The sequence below is a fragment of the Mangifera indica genome, chromosome 15, assembly GCF_011075055.1.
Source record: "Mangifera indica cultivar Alphonso chromosome 15, CATAS_Mindica_2.1, whole genome shotgun sequence".
Lineage (NCBI taxonomy): Eukaryota > Viridiplantae > Streptophyta > Magnoliopsida > Sapindales > Anacardiaceae > Mangifera > Mangifera indica.
In genome coordinates this window covers 2815758-2835028 of record NC_058151.1, presented here as the reverse complement: position 1 = coordinate 2835028, position 19271 = coordinate 2815758, and the positions used below count along the sequence as shown (strand labels likewise).

The following is a 19271-nucleotide window of genomic DNA, read 5'->3' as shown; positions in this document are numbered from 1 at the left end:
AACCTTGAGCAAACTTGGTACGTAAGCATACATGGTCAGGTGCACGAGCGTACATTCTTCTTCATGCATGTCTAACTTTCCTTTTCAAATGTATGTGTTTTATAAATGGGAATTTTGTAATTGTATATAGTGAACAATTAAGATACCCATTTTATATGGGTATCCATCACAACCTAGTTTATGGGTCACAAAGGAAAAGACAACCATGTATGTCCTCTACATGATCATCTACTGATCATTGAAGAAACTGGCCAAAGGTGTTGTTCATACAGATGTGCATGTCCTTGTACATGATTGTACAAGGCATTACTTTTGTATAATTTTAGGCATGTCATGGTAACATCTTTCTTTGGGACAACCATGCATATATTTTAGAAAACCTATTTTGCGTCTAATTGTGCACTAATTTGATTTATAATGTTTCAAGACTTAATCTAACATGTCTCTAACACCATAAAAAACATAGATTAAGTCTGAAACTTAACTAACACAAGCATCATAGACATCATAAGTAGCACATTCATTACATTAACAAAATTACATAACAAATATTTACTAGTCTAATCTCTAGCCAAACTTGTTAGCAATCTAGATCTTACATTATCTTTCATAAAAAATATATTGTCGATCTATTCATTCATCCTACGAAGTGAATTAACATAAATACTTCATTCCACAACCAATTATATAAATAACAACAAAATATCATTATAAACACCATTATCTAATCCTACTATCATCTCAGGCTTTATAGGCATATAACATTATATGAAACATTCAATATGAACTTAACATAGGATCTTGTTACTTACTTGGCCTTCCTACTATAAGAGTTTGCTATCAATCAAACCCATCTTTCTTCTTCCTTCAATGACTCACCAAAAAATGTCATTGGACTATTGCCAAACACCAAAAACATTCACTCAAATCTCTCTTTCTTAGGATAAGGATGAAGCTAATTAATGGTATGAGATAAAATCTCTAAATCAGTGATAATGTTCCTTCTATAACTTTTCACGCAAAAATGAATTGCATAGACATGTATAATAAGGTTGTCTGGTCATGTCTTCCTTTTTAAAAAATGTTAATGTGGCACATTATCATCTTAGCTGATGTGACATTGGATGAATGGGCATACACCCTTCTTACACAATTGTCCATCAACTTAAAATCTCAATATTATAATTAAATCAAGTCTTATCCCATATCACATTCAAATATAACATAAATACTCATGCAAACGCTATTTTGACCTTGAGAAGCACTTGTGGGTGTTATGTGTGCAAATGACTAATAGATTGTATGTGTGTAGATGGCTATCAAATTGTAACTTTGTCATAAATTTGCTTACTAGCAATATGACAAAAAGTGTATGAATTATACACTAAAAAGGTAGATCACAAGATCTAAAGACTTTGGGTATATGAAGTGAATCATTTGTAGAATCTGAGATGATGATTTCAAGCTCTATAAGATTGTTGGACTTTAGTGTGACTTTGTTGACCTAATTGACCAAACTAAATGACCCAAAAAAGTAGTAGTTTAAATAAAAAATTTGAGAGTTAACTTTATCTAACTTGAACGAAGAGGATTTATATATTGGCTAAGCATAAAATGAATAAGTGTTCATGCCATAAGAATGATTGTTTTTTATCCCTAGTTGACCTTATCCAATATTTTATCATATATCTCGAGAATTAATCACAAATTTAGTGCAAATTGATATGGTATCACATGAATGACTATGCATTCACAATAAACAATCATTCAAATGAGGTGTCACATAACTGTCCTAACTATATCATACTTGCAACGATGTTACTGCTCCTCAAAATGTCTATTGATGGTTTTGGATATAAACACATTGTATTGGAAACTTTATAAACTTTTTTCATATTTTTATATAAACTCTTTCTCTATTTTGTCCCTTCTAGCAAATACTCAATCTTCTTCATTACTCATCCTTATTCTTCTACTCGATATGGTCATTCTCTCAACTCAGTGCCAAATCTTTCCATAATTGTTTGGTCATTTTATCATCAACTCTATTTTATTAAGGAGTCTTAGGAATAGTTTTTTCTAACCTAATTTCTTATTCTTTGTAGTAATTCTCAAATAAACCTTTGTACTTGCCTCCATTATCTAACACATTTCAATTGTCATCATTTCTCCTTTTCAAGTCTCACACAGAGATATTTCAAGACATCAAGTACTTAGTCTTAGGTTTTTAAAGAAAAAGTTCACATTTTTCTAAAGTGATCATCAATAAAGGTCATAAAATACAAACAACTACCAAGAGTTTCATCAATCATAGAGTAAACATCAATATGATTGAGATTTAATACATTTGATCTTCTATGAGAAACTAATTTATGAAATTATGTTATTTAATAGCTAGACAATGAGTGCATGTTGTTAAATGTGTGCCTATCAAGGGCAATAATTTCTTTTTAGGTAAGAATATCAAGACCTTTCACACTCAAGTGTCTAAGTCACCTCTGTCATAAATCAACCAATGAATCATCAACCAAATTCACCTAACTCAAAATTTTACATGAGTAATATAAAGGTTATATTTCGTTGCTCCTTTGACCAACAACAAGTTACTTCTTGTGAGCTTCCAAACTTTATCACCAAATGAACAATAATAACCTTGTTCATCAAGTGTGCTCGTGGAAATCAAGTTGAGGTGCAAATTAGGTGCAAATCTCACATTGTGAAGCCATAATGTGCAATTAACAATAGTTCAGAGACATACTTTTCCCATACTCATAACTTTTGTAAGTGCATTATTTCCTATCTAAACATGACTATAGTCATCACCAAAGTATTCATGATAAAAAGTCACATGGTACAAAGCATTGGAATAAACTATCCATATAGAGTCTTGGTAGGTAAGATTCATCTCACTCACCTTATGAGATTACTATATCACTTATTATTACCTTGTGAGAGTATAAAGCACTAGAATCAACAATTCATTAAATTCTTGATAGGTACCCATAAACTTGTCATCTATCAATTATTTGAGGTACCTACAAATTTGTATATGTAACAAAGTCCATCTTGCATTATCCTTTCATATTTCGCTCTTCAGTAACAAACATTAGTAGATAACAATCCTTCACATAGAATATATCTGCCATCTTCTTTTTCCATATATGGTAATTTGAGCCATTCATATTTATCATTTTTTGCTTGAACTGACTTCCATGTTCAGCACAAAAGGTCCTAAACCATGTTTTGATACCAATTTATTGCGAAAAAAACACCTTGTTGGAATTTTCAACAAAATTTCTAAACTCAATAAGTAACAGTTTTTCAAGAAATCCATCAAAATACATGCAATCACAAAACAATGAAAATCTAAATACATTGAAGAACAAATACCCAATTTACATGAAGAACCTTTTTAATGCAAAGAAATGAAAAAACTAAAGAAAACAATGTCCTATTATGTCAAAATGTGTTTACAACCAAAAGAGTTTTTTTCTAATAAACTAGAGTCCACAACGACACCATCAACAATTCAAGATATTAACAATAATACAACAAAAACATAAGGAGCAAATAAAATTATTTTTTTTATCTCATACAAATTCGGTTCTTGTTTGTTATCTCTTGCTCAAAGACTATTCTTACTTTTCCGTTGAAACTCACAAAGAAAAAGTAACCAAAAAACTCACTTTTGGTTGAGTCTATATCTACCACAAAGTTTTATAAAGAGATAGCACAAAAGGAATCCCAACACACATAGAGAAAAGTGGATGCAAGCCTATATACAAGAAAAAAATAAGGAAAAAAATTGATTCAGGTTGTTTTGGCCAAGTTTCCCTTTACTTTAACTAGCTTTTTTTCTCTTCTCTATCCCTCGAATTAATCTCTTTTTCTCATATATTATAAAGCTTCTTTCTTTTTATTTTATTTATTAGGTCCCATCAACAATAATATATTAGTTAAATGATTAGTTAAATGATTGGTGGAATCATCCAATAAAATTAATTATAATAATAAAAGAAAAAATTATTTTGTTACCCTTTTATCTCTACCTTATAGTGACTATTTTTGAAAGGGAGAAGTGGTGAAAACAAAAAGAAAATGCCATAAGAAAAAACACAAATAATATGTACTTATTGAGAGTAGTAAACTCATTGTTAAGTCTGTATTGTTGATCGCAACTTAAAAACTTATCCAATGATATGATATTTGTTTAATTTTCATTATCTTTATCGATTATGACTATATATATATATATATATATATATATATATATATATATATATATATATATATATATATATATAAATTAATAAATCTGTACATTAATGTCTTAAAGTGTTTGTACAATTTGTTTTAATGATTCAGCTTGCACCATCTTCTAAACGGACTATTGTACTACATCATTTTCCAATGGGAAAGAAAGACTGGAAGTTGAATCATCAAGAGACTTTCATTGTGTATAAAATAAAGATATGAATTGAAATCACTGTTAAAAGGCGTTTGGTTTGAAAAATATTTTAGGTCAACAGATTTATTTTCATTTAAGGTATAGTGAATTCTTAAATTTTCACTCTCTAACTTTCAAAAACTCAAACTCACTCATAAACTAAAATCTATTAAAAGTTTCAGTTACGGTTAAAGGTAAAATCATTATTTAATAATAATATTTAAATAAATAAAAGTTTATATCATTTTACCACATTAATTTGGAAAACTAGTAATTTTTCCTTAAAATTAAGTTTTGAAAAGCGACATTTTCCCCTTAAAATCTAAATGACGATGACAGTCGTCTAGACGAAGCTGATTTGTTTAGACAATAAAGGTTCAAACGAAGAGTTTTGACTTTTTGTCTGGATTTCATCAAATCCAGACATCATCAGTCGAATACAAAGCGTTGAAAGGAGAGACGACACCTAGAAGAAGAGATCAATCGTCGTTTGTCAGAAATTCGTTGACAAAATTTAAAACCCTAAGTAGGAGAAAATATCACTTTCCAAAACTTAATTTTGAGAGAAAATTGTTAGTTATCCAAATCAATCGAGTAAAATGATATAAATTTTTATTTTTTAAATATTATTATTAAATGATGATTTTACCCTTAATCTTCACTGAAAACTTTACTAAAACTTTTAACAGATTTTAGCTCATAAGTGGGTGTTTAGGTTTTTGAAAGTTGAAAGGTGAGAGTTTGAGATTTCACTATACCTTAGGTGGGAATAAGTATTTTAGCCAATATTTTATTATCAAAATTAAATGATTACTTTAAAGATAAATTATCTTGAAGATTATTAAGTATACATTATTACTATGTTTAATAAAATTTATTAAAATTGAGTAGGTATAAATAATTATTATATTTGGTTTAAAGTAAGAAAAGAATGCTAGTATCTTAAATACTCTTGAGTATAATTATTCTAAAATATTTTTTATGTTATTTATTATATTAATTGAAAATAAGATTATTTTTGCCCTAAAAAATTAATAAATAAAAATAAATATAGTTATAATAAAATTAAAATTATATTGATAATTTTTTAATACATAAAATAGGGATGATAATCAGATTATCTCTTATATTATCTGTCATATTACCATTGATAATAAAAAATAATCAAAATTTTTTATTATATATAAATTAAATAAAATAATATAAATAATAAATGATAGATTGCTTGAGTAATTTTTAATCCCGTATAACCCTAAGAGACTTCCCATTTTTATTCTATGCTTTGACTTCTTTGTCTCCTAAAGTAATGCATAGAATAAAGATATGAATTCACATGAGAGGATGTTCCTCTCAATAGCATCCTCTAATTTTTCTTGGAGTAAATAACATGTTCCCACTTAAGGTTTGATCTACTAACACTTTTTTAATCCTTAGTTAATATAAATACTATTTTTTTACCCAAAATAAAATTCTATTAAAACAAACTAATGACGTAAAGGTAAAATAATAATTTTTATTTAATTAATTTTGAAAAAAACAATTTTTATCAAGCTCAAAGATCTTAAACATTACAATTTAACCCCTAAAAATATTTAAAACTCAAAAATTAATCTTTAAAATTTTTTTAAACCACCATATATTTTAAAACTACTATATGATATTAATAATTATAATATGATATTTACACTAATAATTTATTACATTATGTTTAATTCTTTAAAAGTATAACTATCATTTTAGAGCTATTCGGGGCATACTGATATTTTAAAAATCTTTAAAAGACCACCAATATTTAAAAAAATTATCGTTTACCCCATAATATACTATTTTTATGATAAAGACATCCTATTTATAAGAAGCGATGGAAAAAAAATGAGAGTGAAAGAAAATAGAAATAAATAGCTTTATATATAATTTGGATATTTAAAAGGTTATTTTAATTTTTTTTTTTTGGTTAATTTAAGGTTATATAATAATTTTGAAAACAAAATAGTTGGGATAAAATGGTAATTTTATTTTTTTTTATTTTTGGTAGAATAGTATTATTTATGCTGGATTTTGGGTGAAAATTGTTTTAAGGCCAAACATTGGGTGGGAACATGTGAGTTACCCTTCTGTTGGCACAGTTAATCATTCAGTTGAACTTGTGACAAATATTTTGTACATACTAGTTTTCAAATTCATTTAAGATTTTCCTTTTCTATTCCAATATAAATCATGTGCCACACACTTAGTGGGCTTAATGGGCAACTCCAACTTCGTGGACATCAGAAGGGTTTCAGAGACTTTGGTGGGCAGGCCTGGCTGAAAAATTAAATCTAGGGCTTTGTTAGACACGCTTTAGGGCCTCAGAATTACCCTTGTTTGAAACTTGAAAGAGAGAGGGAAGTATTTTTAGCTCCCCAGCTTTCCTTTTTAAGCTATCTTCCATCTTGTATAGAGTTTAACACAATGATTTTTTTATACAAATTCAAATATTTTTAAAAAACCAACATAAATACTTTTTTATAACTCAGGTTTCAGGCTTGACTAAGCGAATTTATTTTTAATATCTTTTATAATTCAGATTTTCAATAATATCTTTTTAGTACCAAGGTCTTTAAATTCGGACTGAATTATGAATTAATGAGTCAATGAGCATTCAAGTATACATTGAATGAGTCAACGTCAATGCCAAAGTATAATATATTAAATTAATAGTACATCTTTACATATAAATTATGAAATTGTATCAGTATCTCATGTATTAAACTGACAAGATTTACACACGTACCCATGCCAACATTAGCAACTAATCTTTATAATTTTAGGGGCATTACAGCATGCATATTTATGTCTAATCATGCAAACAAACTTATGGTTCCAATCTATCATAATAACCAGCAAAACTACTAACAACACATAAGCAAACGTCGGTCGAAGTTGAAGAAGAAGTTCACTACTGGAAGTTGACAGCAGAAATAGCCGAAGTTGAAGAAGAAATGCACTATCAAAAGTTTACGGTAGAAACAACCAAACTTAAAAAAGTCCTCTACCGTCGACTCGCCTTCGTGGGTGGTGGAGGAGAACAGTCAAACGCCATGGAAGTTGAAGTTTTTGGTGGTCGGCAACTCACCTGGGTGTGTTTATTTATGGACATTGCAGCAATGATGACAACGCAACGTAACTACAAGTCTAAAAAAAGCTGAATGTGTTTTACTGTTTAATTTTCTTTTTTTCATTTTATGATGATCTTCCATAAACCGAATCTATTTGAACCATGATAAATCAGAAACTATTGATAAACCGTTGATCCAATTATAATTCAATTTAAATATAAATAAAAGATGGTTTACTTTGTAATAATATTTATTTTAGGTGTTGGTTTACGATTGAATCAGTTGAACCAGTTAATCTAATCCGATTTTGCAAACCATGGCATCTTGCATATAAAGTTTTGTCTTTGTTAAAAAAAAAACACAAGGTATATTTATTAGAAATCTACATTTTTACTTTACGGCACTAATTGAACTCTTCATAAATTGGGATTTCCGTAATTTATGCGGCATAATTGCAACTGAAAAACTACCCCACATGGTCAGAAATGGTTGAATTCGCCATCTTCTATATACGGGATATTGGGTTCTGTGATCTTAAATGAAACAGGTTCCAAGTCAACTACCGCAGGTTCTGCTCAGCTTTATCTGATGGCCATTCAGAAGATTAGCTTAGAAATATGCGACGACCTCTTGTTAATCCATGGTGGAAAAAATTAAGCTCCACAATTGCTGTACTCAGAACTTCACTCTCCACTTTATATAAATCTGTTTTACCACTTGGCTGGGCTTGTTTCTTGCTTTCAGGTGTCGATCAGTTTCAACTTTCAAGTCTCAACTAACAATATTTATGATGACCATTGACCAGTCCGAAATTTATATTTTCTTGCGTCACGTTGATATTTGAACAGCCATTTGACTGACTGACCATACGAATTTCTTTTCAGTTTAATTTCTCCGCCAAGTGCAATTACTGTTACAGTTTGCTCTATAACTCTTGCTTTGGAGAATGTAGTCTCCATTTAAACTCTTCAAAGTCTGCTGGAATCGTTATCACCATTTCTTCCTGGTTCCTTCTATCTCAAATGGGATGTTTTTTCTAATCTCAACCAAGAAACTGTTTCCAAAAACGTGATCACTCTCCCAACCATTATGTCATCTTTCAAACGCCTACATTCAATTGCACTAGAACTCCTGAGATTTGGAGTTTTGATGCTTGTAACGTTCATTGAAGCTTTTTTAATCTATCAACAGTGGAAATTCATTTTCCATTTCGCTTTGTTAACTTGTTTTCTTCTTCTTTTCGCTCTCCAATACTACCTGTTGTCAAAGCCTCAAGCTGTGTACCTGGTAGATTTCTCATGTTTCAAGCCACCTTGCTTCTGCAGAGTGCCATTCTCTACCTTTCTTGAAAACATCTCCATGATCGAATATTTTGACGGTGAAAGTGTCACATTCATGTCTAAAATCCTCACTTCTTCAGGTCAAAGTGAAGAGACTTATCTCCCTCCAGCCTTACACTACATTCCTCCAAAAACCGATCAGCAAGAAGCCATTAAAGAAGTCCAAATGGTTCTCTTCCCTATTATGGACGACCTTCTCTCCAAAACCAAACTTTCTTCTCGTGACATTGACATACTCATTGTAAACTGCAGCGGTTTTTGCCCTTCACCGTCTCTCTGTTCTATCATTATTAACAAATACTCCATAAAGAGCGACGTTATGAGCTATAATCTCTCTGGTATGGGGTGCAGTGCGAGTGCTCTGGCGATTGATTTGGCTCAAAACCTTCTAAAAAAGCACAACAACTCCTACGCCATAGTTCTTAGCACCGAAATACTGTCCACTGGTTGGTATTCAGGTAATGAGAAGCCTAAGTTGCTCATTAATTGCCTCTTCAGGATGGGCAGTGCAGCAATCTTGCTTACAAACAAAAAAGAAGCAAAAACTTCATCCAAATACAAACTTTTTTGCACAGTAAGAACCCAAAGAGCTTTCGACGACCAGGCTTATCTGTCAGTTATTCGCGAAGAAGATTCTAATGGAAAACTTGGGGTTACACTCAACAGGGATTTGCTACATGTAGCCGGCGAAACACTAAGAGCGAATATTACTATTCTCGGTTCAAGAATCTTACCTTTTACAGAGAAACTATTGCACGGTGTTTCGATCGCTAGGAAGAAATTTATTCACAAGTCTGGGGAAATTTATGTGCCAAACTTTAAGAATGTGATACAGCATTTTTGCTTGCCGGCTTCAGGGAGGCCATTGATAAGGGAAATTGCTAAAGGATTAAAGCTTAGCGATAATGACATGGAACCTGCTTTGATGACATTGCATAGATTTGGTAACCAATCTTCTTCTTCACTGTGGTATGAGCTAGCTTACATGGAGGCTAAAGAGAGAGTGAAGAAAGGTGACAAAATTTGGCAACTCGGGATGGGAACTGGGCCTAAGTGCAATAGCGTTGTTTTGGAGTGTCTGAGGCCCATTCTTGGAGAATACAAGAAGGGCCCATGGGCTGATTGTATCCATCAATATCCAATCGTGGAATGATGATTGCAACTACTTAAATTTGGGTTTACCATTTCACTTGAGTGTTGATGTTTTGAAAGACGTCTTATCGATGGTGATTTCTTTATACTTTTTGGTTTGCCTTTATCATTCACGATGCTCAATTCTTTGTTAAGAGCAAAGTGTGATGTGTATATTTTTAAGTATATAATGTAAATTATTTAACACATAATAATATATTAATTATGTATTAAAAAATATGTATATATAATTTTATTTTCTTATTAATTAGGGTGATGAGGGAGGTAATGTATTTTTGCCAAAACAAACATAATTGATTATCAATCTTTTATTTAACTTGAATTATTTATTGCCGGTCAATGAACATTTTGCAGTTTTACATAGTCTCAGGCCTGCAAGCCATGTGGGCCATATCGGGGAGGACAATTTCTTGAAAATTTTATTGAAAAGCTTTTATTTATAATAAAGTAATATTATATGATTACATGATAAAATAGTAAAAAAGTCGAATATAAGAAAAACAAACTTAATTATAAAATATATAAATTCTAATATTTATTTATATATTTTTTACTCATCTTAAACGTGTCAGTTCTTGAATTCTTCAAAAATATACTATACAATTCTACAATTTGAATTTTACAATTATTCAATTTTTTTATAAGTTAGAGTGTTTGTCATCCAACATTTATTCACCTGCACTGAAAGCTTATTTTAATGTTACAATAGATTTTAAAGACATTAGTGGATCATGTGTCATGACAAAAAATACATGATATATGTTTTGATGTGTTTTCTACTATATCAAAACATCGAAAAAATCACCTTCTTAATTCATAATTTTAGGAAAATGATCATTGTTAATCAAATTATAAAATTTACTATAATTAGAACTTTCATTTATCAGTTACTTATATTTGCATAAGATAGACCATAAACACAACTTACGATACATAAACCACTTGAACTAATCCATGGTTTGGAAGTTTATGAAGTCTATCCATATTTAATTTCATAAACATTGCACATTTCAAGTAAAAATTCTTTAATATCATATCTTCTATAAGTTAGAGAATTCTACAAATTCTCACTTATAACTTCTAATATATTTCGAATTCCTAATAATTTTGTCGTAAGATCTAGAATAATAATTGTAGCGAATAATAAGGGTGCTTTTTTCTAATATATTTTTTAAATTTCTCTTCCATTTGTTTTGCAATAGCTTTAAAAACATTTTACACAATTGTCAATTAGAATTAATATAATGAACAACTGTACAAATATAACTTTTTTATTATTGGATGTATATAAATTAGAAATAATATAAATAACACCATCAAAATCAAGTAATTATTTTATAATTTTTAATTTCATTAATTTATAATTCCTAACTATATCAGATAGTGTTGACATAAGAATTTTTTTAAATGTAAATTGAAAACTATTTTGCTTCATCCATTCTAATATTTCATTCTAAATGTAAGTAAATGGTTTATCCGAAGCAATGACGTATTTAGTTATGTAGTTACACATATTTTATTTACTGTATATGAAATTTGTTATTTCTCTCACAGTTGAACTAATTGAATTACCTATAGTAAATTTGTCAACTATTTATAATCTTGTAAAGACAATTTATTATTGCCCTCTAAAGTAGTGTGACATTTATTTACAATATTCAATAATATGGTGACAAAAATGATCGGTGTCCCCCCAAATTGGTATATAGTTAACATAAACGGCAACATTTGCATATGTATTGTTTGTTAAATTAATTAACCACCAATGGTTTTTTTGATTTAATCGAAATGTTCTCACATCATCGAATTCTATTTTCTTTTTTTTTTTTTGGTTGTGGGGTTGCACTTCCATGTGTCTATATCCGAGATCTTTCATTGACAATATATTAAGTTTTTTTATTATCAAAACATTCAAAATGATTGAACTTTTGTACTTGAATCCATTTATGCTAAATGAAAAAGAATAATTTATAAAACTTTAAAAACAAACTGGGACAAAGTAGTTGGGAGTTGGGAATTGAGATTGAGAGAGTAAATGAAAGTTGAAAATGAAGGGTAATGTAAAATAAGAAATGTTAGAGGGTTTATATAGAAAATGGAAAATTAAAGAAAAAAAAAGACAAGTAGTTAGCCTAGACCTGGCCACGGGCCGGTTTGGCCCGTGAATCGGACCAAAACTGGCCCAGATAAAACTGAAACCAAAACCAGAAGAACCGAAACAGGAACCGTATTTTGACAATTCGATTCCGGTTTATATAATTTGAAATTGTAAATCGCCGGTTCACACCCGGTTTATGAACCGACGGTTTAGGGTTTCTGAATCGATAATTTTATTTTATTTTTTTGAATTTTTTTATTTTTTTAAATTAAAAAAACAAAGGAACCGTTGGTTCCCTACAAATATGTAGGGGACCGAGTCCCTGCATGTTTCAAAATCTTTTGCAGGGGTTTGGTCCCCTACAAAATATTTAAATTTTTTATAAATTTCATGTCACCCCCTCTTTTTTTAAAATTTTTTATAAAAATTTTTCCTATATATATTCATTCAATCTCTCAACTCTTCTACACTAAATCCTTCAAGCTCTTTCATTCTCATTCTTTCAATTTTTAATACTCTCTCAATCTTTCAATCAAATTCTCTCAAATTTAATTAAATTCTTTCTTTATTTTTTATTAATTTCAATTTCAATTTTTATTATACAATTCATAATTAATTATAGAATTTATTCCTATAATTAATTTTATTTATTTATTTTATTATCTTTCATAATTAATCGTATAATTTATTTTTTATTATGCAAAGGTAAAAGAACTATATAGGCTTTAATTCTTCTAAACTTCAAGAAGATACGTAAGAAGCTTAATTGAAAAATTAAATCCAAGCCTTTCTTTTAATTTTCAATTATTGTAATTAATAATTTAAAAATTAAATCAAGATCATGTATTAGAATTGACAGTTTAATATCGGTTTCAAATCGAAACTATCGGTTCCAAACCGGGGTCATGAACCGGAACCGTCGATTCCGAACTGTGAACGAACCATCCTATTATGGTTTCGGTTCAGAGTCCTTAATTTTTTAAACCGTGAACTGACAATTTTGAACCGAAACCATCGGTTCATGAACCGTGATCAGGTCTAAGTTAGCCCAATGACTACTAACCTTGCAGCCATTGGGCACAGTGTGACAGGAGTCTTTGCTCCCTACTCAAAAATTGACTTCTTTTTAATATTTTTGTAATACTATAGTTGTAGATTGTGTCGAATTGATTCATGAGTCTAGTTTTCATATCCGGGCATACTTTGCATAGTCCATAGACTTGCTATGGCCCTTTATTTTGCCAATCAGGCTAAAAAAGAAGGCTTGAATTGGATCTTGTGTTGGCCGAGCGCTCTTGCCATGAAATCCATACAAAGAGAGAGAGAGAGGAACAAGAACTTTGCACATGCCTTTTAACTTAAAAAGAAGGAAAGATGGTCTAATAATTTACAAAATTTACCAGGGAGAGTTCAGCTCTTATAAAATTGCAATAACTTCAAATGGGCATCTAGAAGAGAGCACTTTATCTATCATTTAATTAAAAAGTTACTTCAAGTCACCGTCAGTGCGGATCCCAATATTTGACTAGTTTGTTCCAAAAATAAGAATATTTAAGCCGACCATGAACGTTATCTGAGATTATTACAGAGTTTTCTAAAGTTATTTTTATTAGTATTAACCTCAAAATTTATTAATATATACCAAAGGTAAAAATACATAATAAAGTTTTAAGGGTAAAGATTGTTTAATTCTATTAAATATTTAAAGTAATAAATAGTATTTTCAATTTTTAATGTATTTATTTTATAAATTACCAGTTTTACTAAAATATTTTGACAAAATAAAAGGTGAAAAGTCCTATTTTTAAAGTTTGAGGAACGGATAATTGTCGTTGAAATAATTATATTTTAAAATTATTTAATTATTTATTATCATGTTATATTGTATTGATAAATTAATAAAATTTGTTTTTATGTATATAATATTACTCTGACGTAAATCTTGTTTGCTGAAAAATCATTTCGAAGCAGTGATGCTTCATTTAATAGCACTATATGTGGAAATGAATGTCTGAAATGGCGGAAAATGAACAAGCTCCTGAGGATCAAACATACAAGAAAAAGAACAAGAAAAGAAGAATCTCCATAGCCATCAACTACCATCATTCATTTTTCTGGTAAAAATTATTGCTCCTTTCGATAAATAGGAACATTTTAATGGTCTACGGTGTGTCATCTTATTGTAATTATGAAATCCATATGAGTATTGCCGACCCCACCGACGACCCAAAATTCATTGAACTGTCACCTCTGTTTTCCCTAGTTTTGTTTGGCGATGCTACCATAAAGACAAAAGGAAATGAAGCCCTTGCTACAAAATCTTAGGATTTATGAACTCAGGGATCTAAAGTGAAGCCAACTAAAAGCATGGAAAATTTTGACACTTTGCCTCGAAAGAGAAGAAAGTCTGATTTTCCATTGCTTTTATATAGAGGTTTCCAAAGTAATATTTTAATTTACCGTTTGAATTCCAACTTTCGAATCTCTAAGTCATTTCTTGAAAGAGGATTAACCATATCTCTTTTACCTTTCCAATAGCCAATTAATGTTCAACTTTTCACACAACTTTTCACATTGCCAGAGAAATGTAATAATGTTGAAGCAATAGTAATCTCTAGGAAATGTGATGTTTGATGTGCATGTGGAGAACATAAAATTTAACAGTAAATTTGAAACAGAGTGAATTACATTTTACCATCTAAGGTTTGGGTTCGAAATACTTTTCATCCTTTGATAGTGATAAATAATATTATTTTATATTAAATCAAACTTTGTTAGTAAAAAATATATATATTTTTTGATAGAGTGACAAAAAGTTAGATTATTATATTATCTTTAATTTTTTTACTTTTAACGTTATTATATGTTACTAAAGATTAAAAAAAAAAACCTTTGGATATCCTATTTGGTTCAAAACCTTATTATTTCTCTTTCATTTACCTTTCCCTTCTTCTTTCTTGGTTCTATAATTAGCCCCCACTACCCACTTTCTTCAACCACTCACCTTATACTCCTAACCTCTCAATCCACACTCTCTTATATACCACGATAGTTTTTCTCACCGTTGCACATGGTGTTAGCACCCATTGTTTTGTCTACTGTCACGATCTCATATTTGTGTCGATGACTCCTTTACTCAATTTAGTCCTTGATAAAATCTTTTCATCGATGACTTGATCAAGTGATGAAGTGGTTGACACAATTTGAGATTGCAATGATGACTTGATTGAGTGAAGGAGTCATTAACACAATCTGAGATCATGGCTAGAGAGATTGTGGTAGTGGTAAGCTCTTGACAATGATCAGATTATGGTACTGGTGAACTTATGACGATTAGGATTTTCAAAAAATTGCAGAGATTAAATTATAAATTTTCAAAGTTGTAAAAAGATTAAATTGTTATGTTTATACGTTAAGGTAAGATTTATGAAAATTTTATTTTTTTCAAATTTTTGGATGGTAAAATATCTATTTTGTCTTTATGACTTCAATTATTTTTAAACAAAATTTGATTTTTGGTGAAAAAAGTTATTTATGCTATAAAAGATAGGGTTTGATTCAAGTTGAGTTAAGCCAAGCTTGAGCTCGTCAAACTCATCTCAAAGTTGTTTGAGCTTAAAAATAAGACTAAAGAGCATCGTTTGATTCATATTTAATCAAAACAACTTTATTTTAATTAATTCATATTAAAATTTTCTAAACTTACAAAGTTGGTTAGTTGAACACTTTTAAAGCTCGAACTTAAAAATATTAACTCTTAGGCTCGAGTTTGCTTAAATCGAGATAATTTTAGATTCATTTGAGTTGTACTTGTTTTTTAACTAAAATAAATTTGACTTGAATCCAATTGTAATAAAAGGAGTGAAAAAGTTTTTTTGGGCTAAACTTTGTGTCAAAAAATGTAATTTACTCATTGAAATACACATGATAAAATGAAATTATGGGTGAGATATTTAATGTTTAATTTAAATTCTCATTCACAACATTTTCCACCCAATGTTACATCATAAAACACTTTTCCACCCATTGAATACATAAATCATATTTTCCCTTAAAAAATGTAACGCAATTAATAGAAATTAGTTGATAAAAAGGTAACAATGTCATTTTTCACCAATTAGTAACATCATATGCAATTTTTTAAGGGCTAGAAAGGATTTGCACAATATTGAAATTTGTAATATGTGTGTGTGTATAAGTAGTAAAAGCCTAAACAACTTCTAACAGTCTCCCTTATCTCTCCACATATCAATTATTCGTCAACAACTCCCTACACTTTTCTATCGCCCATGACCTCACCTCGAGAAGCCTTCAAGTTGTTACACCCTTATTTCCTTACAAGCAACCATCCACCAATAGTTATCAACTTACCTTTGTAACAAATCCTAACAACAACCTACCACAACCCTAACCCTAACTCAACAATCTCACACACACCTCTATTACAAATCTAACCCTAACTCGACAACATTGTTAATTTTAAGAAAAAAAATTCATTAAAAAACCACCTTTAAAACCATTGTGATTTGTGAAAATCAAATAAAACAAGAACCACCAAAGAAAGCGAGAAATGTGATATTATGGATATATATATTTGACGAAGAGTGTTGAGAAGAAAACAAGCAAACTAACAAGACCAAAACCAAACTCTTCCCTTCTTGATTAAACTATGTGGCAGTAAAGAATAAATCAAAATATGATTCGTTTACACTAAACAATTAAAATAAAGTATAATTGAAAAGAATACTACAGTTTAACATGGAAAACTCTTCGATATGAAGAGTAAAACCATGGGACATCGTTTGAATAAATCAATAAATTATATCCAAATAAAGATACATAGTTTTCAATTTACAATGGGTACACGACTCTCCAAAGCAATAAAATACAACAATAACATAACTACAGAAAATAGAGAATATCATAGAAAACTCGTAAGTCTATATCTTATGTAATAGACTTTAAAAACACATTTCTACCGTCTGAATTATAGCAACATATGTGCCTAAAATGTTGTCAAAATTTGAAAGTAATCCAACAGTAGGCAAAGAAGAAAAAGAAGAACAATGAGACAACACACGATATCCACTATTCATAATAAAAAACAATGAGTCTTCTACCAATAATCCAAAAATTAGAGTGATTCAATTGTGAAATTGAGAGAACACGAAAATCTCTCACAAATGTATACTAAAAATCCAAGTACAACGTTTTTTTCTCCTATTTTATCTTTTTTATGACTTTTATGTATTACATAAATGAGTTGTTTTGGTATATTGAACTTTATTTTGCCCTAAGTCTTGAAGAGAGTAGATTAGGCTTTTCACACAAAACAAATTTGGGTTTCTTCATAAGAAGGGACCTAAAAGCCTAATAAACGGGTGGGTGGGTCGAGTGCATGCTAGGTAAATACGAGTGTGAGGAAAATGGATGCAGGTTGAAAATGGGCATTTTATATGAGTAATGATTTTTAAAACCCATACCTGGTCTTATGGGTATGGGTCAACGCATAGTTACCTGTTAATATTAATTTTTTACTTCTTCTCTTTTGTTTTTATTATTTTAATGTATTCATTTAATAATTTTTAATATTTTTTCTTTAAATACTCTATAAAAGGAATAAATATTTTGTAGACAAATAAAAATCTACCTCAAATTATAAAAATGTTTTTTTTTTATAGATTTGAAGAATTTTATCTTTGAACACAAAATAAATATCTATAGCAAAGTGTTTAGTATTCAAATTCTTTAAAATTGTGTTTAACGTAACAAATTATTTAATTTCAGAGTGAATTTGATTTCATTTTATATCAAAAGAATAAAAAATATGTGAAATTTGTATTGGGTGTGTTATAAGTTTGATGTTAAAGTAGAAGAATAAGATGAGTGGAAAAGAAATCACGGGTAACTTGCAGGTACTTGTAGACATACTTGACCTGTGTGTAAAAATTCATTACCCATGGGCATATGTCTAAATGAGTATATATTCAAAAATCTAAAATTTATACCATTTTTTAAACTGATACCCATAGAACCAATAGATAACTCATCTATTTTATCAAGTCTAATTGTGAATGATAACTGAATACAAGTTATTATGGTGGGATGATTTGGAGGTGTGAGAAGAGTGGATGTAGGAGAAATTGTAATGGTAGGAGGTGATGGGTTTTCAATGTTTAATAATTATAGATAAGATAAGAGTTATTGTTATCACTTGTAATATTCAGGAAAAAAAAATTTATATTGATGGGTTACGGTATGTATGAGGTGGTATGGTAATTTTAAGTTTCTATGTTGTGCCCAATTTTATTTTCTCTCTATTAATTTGATTGCCATGGATGAAGGGAAGGTGATCCAATAATTAATTTAGATAATGAAATGTCAATTTCAACGCAGTCAATACGGTATTAAAAAAAATGAATTTCCTCCCCAAATAAGCTTGTAATTCCATGGAAGGACCACATGGACTTATGAAAATCAATTTGAGATTTTTTTTTAGAACAACAAGAACCTTATTTGTCATAATCATTTTATCAAGTAAATTAAAAATATAATTTTGAAGTATTATCAAATAAGATTTGACCTCATAAATTTTTATATAAAACCTTTTAATTACCACTCAAACAATTCTTTGAAGATTTAATTCAAGAAAATTGAAAATGATTTATATTGAGTGGACACGACAATGAGTCATGTTGACCTTGACATGATCCACTGAATCTGGCTTGTAAAAATTATTAAATCCATAGCAGGATCTTATATATATAAGACTGGATCATATCAGATCTTAATATGTTAATTCGTTAATTTTAACAAAAAAAAAATTTATTAAATAATTTATTAAATTATGTTTTTTAATTAAAAATATGATAAGAAATTGAATTATAATTAAAAATAAAAAAGATAAATTTATTTATAATGATTGAATTAAATTCCTTTAATCAATCTTATCCCTATAAAGTATAAAATTTAAATTTAATTAAAACTTGTTTTTATTTAATTTTTTTTTATAATGAATGAACAAAATAGACTTGACTAAGTGTACTAGAGTAGCAAACATTGACTACTACCTGGGCCAGGTTTAAATGAAGGGTCGAGCCTGGCGGTGCGGAGACACATTGAATATGGGACCATAC

At 29.4% G+C, this 19271-nt stretch overlaps 1 protein-coding gene across 1 annotated transcript; it reads left to right on the top strand.

The window, feature by feature from the left end:
- Positions 1–8518: 8518 nt before the first annotated feature.
- On the top strand, positions 8519–10246 carry LOC123198336 (3-ketoacyl-CoA synthase 5-like). The gene has a single exon (XM_044613024.1). The coding sequence runs from the start codon at positions 8635–8637 to the stop codon at positions 10036–10038; it is 1404 nt and encodes a 467-aa protein (XP_044468959.1). The 5' UTR covers positions 8519–8634; the 3' UTR covers positions 10039–10246.
- The last annotated feature ends 9025 nt before the right edge of the window (positions 10247–19271 follow it).

Excerpts from the sequence above, each read along its gene's own strand:
- LOC123198336 (XM_044613024.1), top strand. The coding sequence starts at position 8,635 with ATGTCATCTTTCAAACGCCTACATTCAATTGCACTAGAACTCCTGAGA.